This window comes from Pelobates fuscus, chromosome 6, assembly GCF_036172605.1.
Source record: "Pelobates fuscus isolate aPelFus1 chromosome 6, aPelFus1.pri, whole genome shotgun sequence".
Classification (NCBI taxonomy): domain Eukaryota; kingdom Metazoa; phylum Chordata; class Amphibia; order Anura; family Pelobatidae; genus Pelobates; species Pelobates fuscus.
In genome coordinates this window covers 309,325,997-309,336,989 of record NC_086322.1, presented here as the reverse complement: position 1 = coordinate 309,336,989, position 10,993 = coordinate 309,325,997, and the positions used below count along the sequence as shown (strand labels likewise).

The window sequence follows — 10,993 nt, the reverse complement described above, 5'->3', positions numbered from 1 at the left end:
AAATCAGTTTAACCCCTTAAGGACCAAACTTCTGGAATAAAATGGAATCATGACGTGTCACACACGTCATGTGTCCTTAAGGGGTTAAAAAAGGTTTCTTAAATTTTGTGCAAACTATAAAAGGGACATTTCAAGCCCAAGGCAACATATATTCCCAGTGTTAGTGCAGTGTGAGATGGAGTGTGAGATGCAGTGTGAGATACAGTGTGAGATGGATTGTGAGATGGAGTGTAAGATGGAGTGTGAGATGGAGTGTGAGATACAGTGTGAGATGCAGTGTGAGATACAGTGTGAGATGCAGTGTGAGATGCAGTGTGAGTAGCAGTGTGAGGTGCAGTGTGAGATGCAGTGTGAGATGGAGTGTGAGATGGAGTGTGAGATACAGTGTGAGATGCAGTGTGAGATACAGTGTGAGATGCAGTGTGAGGTGCAGTGTGAGATGCAGTGTGAGATGGATTGTGAGGTGCAGTGTGAGATGGAGTGTGAGATACAGTGTGAGATACAGTGTGAGATGGAGTGTGAGGTGCAGTGTGAGGGGCGGTGTGAGATGCAGTGTGAGGTGCAGTGTGAGATGCAGTGTGAGATGGAGTGTGAGATGGAGTGTGAGATACAGTGTGAGATGGAGTGTGAGGTGCAGTGTGAGATGGAGTGTGAGGTGCAGTGTGAGGGGCGGTGTGAGATGGAGTGTGAGATGCAGTGTGAGGTGCAGTGTGAGATGGAGTGTGAGATGGAGTGTGAGGTGCAGTGTGAGGTGCAGTGTGAGATGCAGTGTGAGGTGCAGTGTGAGATGGAGTGTGAGATGCAGTGTGAGGTGCAGTGTGAGATGGAGTGTGAGATGGAGTGTGAGGTGCAGTGTGAGGTGCAGTGTGAGATGCAGTGTGAGGTGCAGTGTGAGATGGAGTGTGAGATACAGTGTGAGGTGCAGTGTGAGATGGAGTGTGAGATGGAGTGTGAGATGGAGTGTGAGATGGAGTGTGAGATACAGTGTGAGGTGCAGTGTGAGGGGCAGTGTGAGATGCAGTGTGAGATGGAGTGTGAGATGGAGTGTGAGATGCAGTGTGAGATGGAGTGTGAGATGGAGTGTGAGATGCAGTGTGAGGTGCAGTGTGAGATGGAGTGTGAGATGGAGTGTGAGGTGCAGTGTGAGATGGAGTGTGAGATACAGTGTGAGGTGCAGTGTGAGGTGCAGTGTGAGATGGAGTGTGAGATGGAGTGTGAGATACAGTGTGAGATGCAGTGTGAGGTGCAGTGTGAGATGGAGTGTGAGATGGATTGTGAGATGGAGTGTGAGATGGAGTGTGAGATGCAGTGTGAGATATAGTGTGAGGTGCAGTGTGAGATGCAGTGGGAGGTGCAGTGTGAGATGCAGTGTGAGGTGCAGTGTGAGATGTAGTGTTGGGTTAATATAACTCTAAATCTAATATTGTATCAGCTTATTTGCTGGATCTAGTATGAATGAGTTGTATTTAGCCTTCTCAAGGTGGACAGATAATTTATTTTATACCTAGGCAAACCTCGGGGTTAGCAGAATAATTCCCTATCAAGGCTGGCTCCATCTTTCCTCTTTCTAATAACACAATTATTGTTAAAGAAAATAATAAATACATCTGGCTCTGGTTAGGTCTGAGAGGGTGTCCTAATGAGCTTTGAGTCCGGCGAGAAGAAAATGGATATATAAAACATCATTACTAGAACTTGACAAAGCCAGTCTATCAGCCTCTAACTCTGGTAATGATAATTCAAACACAGGACCCGTAGGAAAAAATGCAACAACCCATAATGCAAAGACTGTGTGCAAATGATGTAAATGGAGAGCCTCGAGGTCAGGCATTGCTGAAGCATCCGAGACCGGTGACTTAAAGGGAAACTATAATGTAACCAATTACATTCTTTTTTTCAATTAAATAAATCATCGGAATGTATGTGATTAGCCAAAACTTTTTTCATGGGCGTATACTCAGGCAATGCAGCCGCCTGCTCGGCAACCTGTTTTATCTTTTCTCAATGACTACTTCTCGTCTAATCCAATGTTCTCAAAGAGAAGCATTGTGGGACAGAAGCACAGGCTCAGCAAGTACCACATTGCTCTAACAAATACATTTCATAGAGAAGCATTGAGTCCAACAATTTCTATGAGAATCATCAGAGGATGTTTTATGTCCTCATTCAATGTTTGATGTCCTCATTCGCGGAAGCCGACCTTCAGGAAACCGAGTCTGACTCAGTTGTGGATGTGGAAGCACCCTCTAGAGGTGGTCAGGAAAACAGCCATTGGAGGAGTATATATACCTTGTGTATCTCCTGAACTGCAATGGTAACACTGCAGGACTAATACAGCAAGGCCACTGCACTCAGATCACTTTATTGAGATGACATGGCCTGGGAAACTATATTCAAATCAATTAGTAAAGGTACACGCAGTTTAATTGCGTATACTGCCTGGAGTCCCTGGCACCATTCACTGTTAAGCTTTGTTCGAACATGGTAAAATAGAAAGAGAGTCCTCGGCTGCACACAGCCTAGGTTCCACTGGAGGTATGGCTCAGGTAGAGACTGCAATCCTCCTTAGCTATTCTAATTACTACCAGCAGTGGGTGCTGTGATAAGCTGAGAGCAAGCAGCTTGGACCCCAAGTCAATCACTACCCCATTGCTTCTCAGGCTAATGAGAAAAGATCAGTACAGTGGGGACCATTCAAATGGTTAAAAACTGAACGAAAGGATGGTTCCAGACACCATAATCAATTCTTTGAGATGAAGTAGTTATAGTTCCAAACGTACATATATATTAAATCACATGAATATTATTTGTCCTCAATGTTGATGATTCGTGACCTCAAATTAAAAAAAACACACTTGAGATTTATTTATAATTTATGTCCATAGGCTTTAGGCAACGCTCGCTTTAAAACAAATGATTCTGATTGCGCACACGATTTGTGTTGTTGAACACAACAGGGATTTTATTCAAGTCTTGAAGAACATTGTCTAATTGTCTTTCCTGATATGACTTCGATATTCTGATCGTGAAAGTGCCTGCAGGACAGTTGTGCTTTTAAGTGCAGATATTGGAAAGTTTGTACTTTATGTGCCTTAGCTAAGCTTTTCCCTAATTAAATACTTTTACATTAGACAAATTTTGCAACAGCAGCAAATTATCTCTCCATAAAATACACCGTAAATCCTGGGCGTTAATGGAAACTGGTTAACTGTACGTTTACAGAGATTGTTTATAATGGAGAATAAAACATGCCTGACTGTACAGATTAACACAATCTTAGATTTCTGCAGATTTTGGCTAAAAGTAAATGTAAGGGTTAGTTAGCAATTTATACAATGAAGGGTAATTTGTTACTTTATTTACTCCCACTGAGATATTACTTCATTACATACTGTCTTTTTATTAGAATATGTGATGCGTTTGTCTTTAAAGGGACACAATAGGCATCAAATCAGCTTTAGCTTAATGAAGTAGTTTTGGTGGAGTTAAATCACTTTTGTTTCTGGTTATGCAGCTCTAGCAACATGTCCCTTGGCTGTGTCTGACACAGCCTGCATGGAAAAAAATGGTTTCACTTTTAATCAGATGTGACTTTCTTTTAAAGATTTGACATGTTAAATGTATCTCCTGCTCTGTAAATTTTACTTTATTCACACACAGGATACTCCTGCAGAGACTAGAATGTGTTTAATAGAGTGGGATATAAGACATTCTAAATTAAGCAGACTGTAATAAAGGAAATGTAAACTTTAGATGACTTTTTACAGGAAGTGTTTATAGTTACATAGCTGACCGTTGTACATAGCTGACCGTTGTTTTTTCCTGTTGATCCAAAAGAAAGCAAAAAAAAACCTTCAAATTTTGATACAAACTAGGAAAAAAATTCCTTCTTGACCCCAGAATGGCAGTCAGATTAATCCTTGGATCAATTAGCTATTATCCTACTGTAACGGACCGTTTCGCTCACAAGGGGATAAAAACCGTTTAGGCGATAATCCCCTTTCCAGATAGACCAGCAGCTACTGCAATCACCAATCTCCCGAACTGCAAACTGCACGTATTCACCAACTCCCGAACAAGAGACACACGAACCCTGGAAGCAGCCGAACAGGAAAAGCAATACGAACAGCTTACACTCCTGGCAATCGGCATACAGTCAAATTCCCCCCCAAGAATGAGACAACACTTCACTTTGAGGGTTAAGCAGGAACTCCTTTACTCAGGGCTACCTGCCCAGTATTTATGCAGGTCTCCCACCTGGTGGACACTCCCCTAGGGGACCAAATGGAAGACTGTAACAAAGGACAGACATAAACCAATTACAGACACACAGCAGTAAAACATTCCCACAATGCATCCTGGCTTCCTCCCTTCTGCCCTGGAGATAATTGGAGAAGTAATCCAATTATCTCCCAGGCCAGAGACAAAACTCCATTACACATGTGGGGACCTAAATGCAGTATTATGTTTTAAAATATATAAAGTCACTTTTATTACACCAAACACAGACATGTATCCCCAGATAGCTCAGGTCTGGGTGCACATTATTAGGTGAATGGCACCCAGACCACACGAATACAGTTTAATCATCACACAAATAGGCTCCATGGCATAGCTATCTGGGTCACCACAGTTCATATAAAAATACCAAAGGTACGGCTGTTCGGCTACATCCCCACGAATAGTCCCATAGAATCCTCGCCGAACACCGCTGGTCTTTTGCATGATTAAAATGGCCGCCACCTCGTGGTCGGCAAACGAACAAAGGCCACCCAGCGTTCATCAATTAAGCTGCGGTTAACCTCAGCTTCTGGGCGGTTAATTGACGGCACACTCCAGCTCCTAGGTGGTCCCTCATACGGTAGTTTGTTCGGTAGCTGGAATCTACCGAACACCCCGGCTGAAAGGCACGAAAGGCAGGGAACATAAAAGGTTTAACCTGCAGGGCCATAGTCACAGGGCAGGAGGCTAACAACCAGGCTTCTCCAGTTCACAGTGGCGAAGTTGGTTTCGCCACACCTACATTGAAAAATTATATCCTTTAATATTCTGTTTTTGCAAGTATGCATTTAGTTAACCATCTGTATGGACTCTGATAAAAGCACTTCTTCAGGCAGAGAATTCCACATCCTTATTGTTCTTACAGTACAAAAAAAATAAAACCTTTTCTTTACATTAGACAAAATCTTATTTCTTCCAGTCTAAACGAATGACCTCATGTCCTATGTAAAGTCCGGTTTGTGAATAGATTTCCACACAATGGTTTGTATTGGCCCCGGATATATTTGTATAATGTTATCATATCCCCTCTGAGGTGACGTTTTTCTAAACTAAAGAGGTGTACATTTGTTAACCTTTCTTCATAGCTGATATGTTCCATTCATTTTATTAATTTTGTAGCCCGTCTCTTAATTTTTCTAGTGCCATAATATCCTTCTTTAGAACAGGTGCCCAACATTGCACATATTCAAGATGTAGTCTAACCAGTGATTTATAAAGAGGCAAAATGATATTCTCATCCTGTGAATGGATGCCCTTTTTCATGCATATACCTTATACAATACCTTACTCGCTTTAGCCACTGCTGATTGACATTGCACATTGTTGCATAGTTTGTTGTCTAACTATTCCCAAGTCCTTTTCGTGTGTTGTTATCCCTAATTCGCTTCCATTAAGGGTATACGTTACTTGTGCATTTTTTACACCAAAGTGCATAACATTAAATTGCAATTTTTTAACCTCCCAAGGTTTGTCGTGGAAGGTAGGGATGCAGTATGGGAGGGCCTCAATGGGGGTAGCAGGGAGAATGTGCCCGAAGAGCTCAGGCTAGATCTGTGGGTACCACAGTGTAATACTCCCGCTACTGGATAAAATATCCAGATGCTAGAATATAAACTGGAAATTGAGAATGCGAAACTCGTATTAAAGATGTTAAATACTTAATAAAGAAATGATGACAGTATATCGTTTGTGGCTAAACCAACCTCGCCACTGTGAACTGGAGAAGCCTGGTTGTTAGCCTCCTGCCCTGCGACTATGGACCTGCAGGGTAAACCTTTTATTTTACCTGCAGAAAGGTTTATTTGTGCCTTTCTGCAGACTGTTAAAGCCATGCTACCCCAGATAGCTATGCCATGGAGCCCAGCCGTATACTGAAAGACTGTATGAAAGACTTTGGCTCCATGGCGATTGAACTGGATGTATGTGATCTGAGCACCATTCGGTAATAATGTGTGCTCAGATCTAAGCTATCTGGGGATATGTGGAATGTATATGTTTTATGTACTAAATGTACCAGTATGTATTTGTATGTCTTTTATTGTCCTTTGTCTGCCATGTGTGTAATGGAGTTTGCCTCTGTCCTTGGAGATAATTGGATTCCTTCCCAATTATCTCCAGGCCAGAGGGGAGGGATTGTCTGTTTGTGCTGGGTGTGTTTTACGGTTCTCCTGTAAATGATTGCTTGTACTGTGCCCCACCCTGTGGGATGTCCCCTTGCATGGGGACTTGCATAAAAGCCAGTGTGTGACCATTACAGAGAGTTCCTGCTTAACCCTCAAAGTGAAGTGTTGTCTCATTCTTGGGGGAATTTGACTGTATGCCGATTGCCAGGAGTGTAAGCTGTTCGTATTGCTTTTCCTGTTCGGCTGCTTCCAGGGTTTGTGTGTCTCTTGTTCGGGAGTTGGTGAATACGTGCAGTTTGCAGTTCGGGAAATTGGTGATTGCAGTAGCTGCCTGTGTATCTGGAAAAGGGGATATCACCTAAACTGGGTTTTATCCTGCTGTGGGCGAAACGGTCCGCAACAATTGGTGGCAGCGGTGGGATCGTTCCTACAGCCAGAAGGACAGCTACTGAACACCATTTCTTTGGATTTACAAATTAAGGGCAACGCCAGTACCCGTACAGCGCCCCTATCTACAAAAGAAGCAAATTCAGGAGAACAAACATGGCACCCAGTTATACGCAGGAGGAGTTTGACCAAGAGCTGAGATCACGGCTGATTTTCCTCGGACCCAACCCTCCGGAGGAATACGTGCAGCTTGTGAGGAGACAGGTAGAAGAGTACCTGCAGGTCATGGCACCCAGCTACACGCAGGAGGAGTTTGACAAAGAGCTGAGATCACGGCTGATTTTCCTCTGACCCAACCCTCCGGAGGAATATGTGCAGCTCGTGAGGAGACAGGTAGAATAGTACCTGCAGGTCATGGCAGATCGAGCCAAAGGTGTCTTCCGCCCTCCCCAGCGGCTGAGTGCATTTTGGGAATTCAAAGGTGTTGTCCTTCCTCCCCAGCGGCCGTGTGTGTCCCAGGGAGCTGAAGGTGTTGTCCTTCCTCCCCAGCGGCAGTGTGTACCCCAGGGAGCAGAAGGTACCGTCCTTCCTCCCCAGCGGCAGTGTGTGTCCCAGGGAGCTGAAGGTGTCGTCCTTCCTCCCCAGCGGCAGTGTGTGTCCCAGGGAGCTGATGGTGTCGTCCGTCCTCCCCAGCGGCAGTGTGTGTCCCAGGGAGCTGAAGGTGCCGTCCGTCCTCCCCAGCGGCAGTGTGTACCCCAGGGAGCTGAAGGTGTCGTATTGCTTTTCCTGTTCGGCTGCTTCCAGGGTTTGTGTGTCTCTTGTTTGGGAGTTGGTGAATACGTGCAGTTTGCAGTTCGGGAAATTGGTGATTGCTGTAGCTGCCTGTGTATCTGGAAAGGGGGATATCGCCTAAACTGGGTTTTATCCTGCTGTGGGCGAAACGGTCCGCAACATCGTTTATACCCATAGCTAACAGTCAGAATACAAAACAATCTTGCCTAATGGCTCACCTCCAAATTCCCTAGTAAAAAGAATGTGCTACAGACTATAGACTTTAATTTATCTCATGGGGTCAAGGTCTGAAAGCTAGGGATTGGAGATAGTTACTATTGTGGCTAAGAGCATCTCCGGTGGGAGGGAGCCTGTTTTAGCGGCTTCTAGATATACTCAGAGGAAGGGGGGTGCTAGTTCTTCTGCATACTTTTTATAGTAGGTGTTTGTGAACCCGTCTGCACCCGGAGACTTGCCCCGGGGTTTTGAGTTTATTTCAAAGGACACTATATTGTGATCACTATTTCCCAAGTGCTCACCTACTTGAATGTTGGTGAAAAGATCAACGTTGTTTGTTAGAGCCAGGTGCAGAAAAGCGTCCTTTCTAGTTTGTGCTTGTACAAGTTGTGACATGAAGGTGTCATTTAACAAGTTCAAAAACGTAATTCCCTTTGCTGAATTACCAGTCCCTCTGTCCCAATTTATGTCCGGGTAATTAAAATCTCCAATAATTAACATGTTACACAGATTTGCAGCTTTCTCAATTTGCTCAAACAGCTGTTGTTCCTCATCAATATTAACATTAGGTGGTTTATAAAATATCCCAACCAATAGTTGAATCCCCTTCTTTTGCCCCAAGCAGATATTTACCCATAAAGCTTGCACATCTTCCTCATCACTTTCCACTTGCTTAAGATTTGCTTTAACCCATGGTTGACATACAAACATACCCCACCACTTTTCCTGTTGTGACAGATCCATCTGTCTAAGTACTATCTGCTAGTTCGTCTATTTTGTTATACATTTGTGGAATTACCTGCCAGTATGTCCCTGTTCGTTTATTTCAGTTTATACTGAATAAAACTACCGAACAGACGGCCACCCAGAAGAGAAGTGTGCTGCGGGTTAACCTATTGGCCTCAATTAGAACGTTGTGGTTAACCGCAGACACCTCTTAATTGGAACCGTATGCAGGGTGGTCGTCATTCGTATGTCGACCACGAGGCAGCCATTTTAAACACGCAAATGAACAGCGGTGTTCGACGATGAAGTTATGGAACTCCAAACGGACACATTTTCTACCGAACAACGCTGAAACTGCCGACCGACCTTCTTATCATCGGGCATACGAACGCCGGTCCGTTCGGGACTTTTTATTGTGCGAATGGACTTAACCCAGATAGCCATCCCATGGAGTCATTCGTATACCGAAAGAACAGTGTGAAAGACTTTGACTCCATGGCGATTCAACTGTGTGCATTGGGTCTGAGCACTATTCGGTAGTAATGACCGGGTCATAGCAGCTGTTAAGGCCAATCTACTCCGCCAAAGCGGCGCTGCAGCAGCTCAAGTCACAGCAACTCCGGTGGAAAAGAAAAAGGGGCGTTTTGCAGCATTTAAACCCTTCATTGAGACAGAAGGAGATATTAATGGGTACCTTGCTGATTTTGAGAGGCAATATGAGCTACAAAAAAAGTTATCCAGCCGGGCCAGTGAGGCATTTCGGGCCATTCCTGATGAGGAGATCGGGGATTATATTGCCGTGAAAGAAGCTCTGCTCTCCAGGTATCCCGTTACACCGGAGGCATACCGGAGGCGGTTCAGAGACACTGTTAAACTAGCCGGGGATTCCTACGTTGAATGGGCATGTAGGGTACACCGCACAGCAGCTCACTGGATGGCAGGGTGCCAAGCCATATCCGGGGAAGAGGTGCTACAGATGTTCCTGCTGGAACATTGCTTTGATAAATTATCCCCAGGAGTCAGAGAGTGGGTCCGGCACCCGAAACCCTCCACCCTGCATGAAGCAGCCCGCCTGGCAGACGAGTATACAGATGCCTGTAAACTGGACAATGCTACCACTAAGGCTCCTGCCAGAGTGGAGTACCGACCAGCAGCACCCCCAGCAGCTACCGTCTACCAACCCCCGATGCACCGCACTCCAGCACCCCCTTGAGTTACCAACTACCCTCAGCCACCCCGGTTCAACTCACGGGACTACTCCAAGCCCATCCAGTGTTCCGGATGCAAGCAGCTAGGAAAAAAAGGCCAGAGTGTCCGCTGAATACTGCTAACCAAGCCCAGTCCTGGAGGAGAACCACCAGTGCAACCCTCCGCCTTCTGCCCACTGCGTAGAGGAGGAGGAATGTTGGGGCATACTGCACGAAGCAGACCCCGTATAAGCTGCCCACTGGGACAATAGACAACAGCACCCACAACTGGTTAAAGTGAACGGGAAGGAGGTCAGTGGTCTGAGAGATACCGGTGCAACCATGACCTTGCTCCAAAAGAACTTGTTGTCTGAGAACCAGCACACCGGAGACACTGTGGCTGTGAGAGTAGCAGGGGGTGCTGTGTTCCGCCTGCCTGTTGCCCGGGTACATTTGGATTGGGGAGTGGGTGCTAGGCATGTGAATGTGGGGATCATGAGGGATTTGCCAGCTGACGTCCTCAAAATGATTTGGCCCCCCTTGTTTCTGCCTACGCTCTGAGGTTAACGCTGTGACGACCCGTGCCCAGACCGGTGCAGCCGAGACCGGCCCGCCTGCTGCTGAGACCCAGGTAAGACTTTCTTCCCCGACTTGTACCCTAGATCAGGTCTCCTTAGGCTGGGATACCCCAGAGGTGTATGGGAGGGAAACCCGGGAGGATCCGACCCTTGAGAAGTATAGGGCTAGGGCAGATGCTGGGGAAGAGGGAGTAGATGGGGAATGTTATGAGTGGGTGGGGGATAGGCTGTATAGGATCCCTAAACCTTCCCAGAAAAGGAATACCCCTCCACAGAATCAGCAGCTGGTGGTGCCTGCGAAATACCGGCAAGAGATTCTGCGGATTGGGCATGATGTGCCGTTAGCCGGACATCTAGGGTCCCACCGCACAGCTCATAGGATCACCCAAAATTTCTTCTGGCCAAATTTTAACCGAGATGTGCGGGTATAATGTAGTACTTGTGACACCAGTCAACAGGTAGGTAAGCGGGGGGGATCACCCAAAAGCTAGGCTCATGTCTATGCCTATCATTGGGGAACCCTTTTCCCGCATAGCCGTTGACATTGTGGGTCCACCGGCCAGTGCTAGTCCATCAGGTAAGAAGTATATTCTCACCGTGGTGGACTATGCCACGCGTTATCCAGAGGCAGTAGCGCTGTCTAATATAGAGGCAGAGACAGTAGCTGATGCCCTGGTTAAGATTTTTACTAGGGTAGGGTTCC

The 10,993-nt window shown here is 45.8% G+C and overlaps 1 protein-coding gene across 1 annotated transcript; it reads left to right on the top strand.

The window, feature by feature from the left end:
* Positions 1 to 511: 511 nt before the first annotated feature.
* Positions 512 to 1,321, top strand: LOC134566224 (uncharacterized). Its single transcript, XM_063425931.1, has one exon. It carries the CDS (start codon positions 512 to 514, stop codon positions 1,319 to 1,321), a length of 810 nt encoding a protein of 269 aa, XP_063282001.1.
* Positions 1,322 to 10,993: the final 9,672 nt, after the last annotated feature.

Excerpts from the sequence above, each read along its gene's own strand:
- LOC134566224 (XM_063425931.1), top strand. The coding sequence starts at position 512 with ATGGAGTGTGAGGTGCAGTGTGAGGGGCGGTGTGAGATGCAGTGTGAG.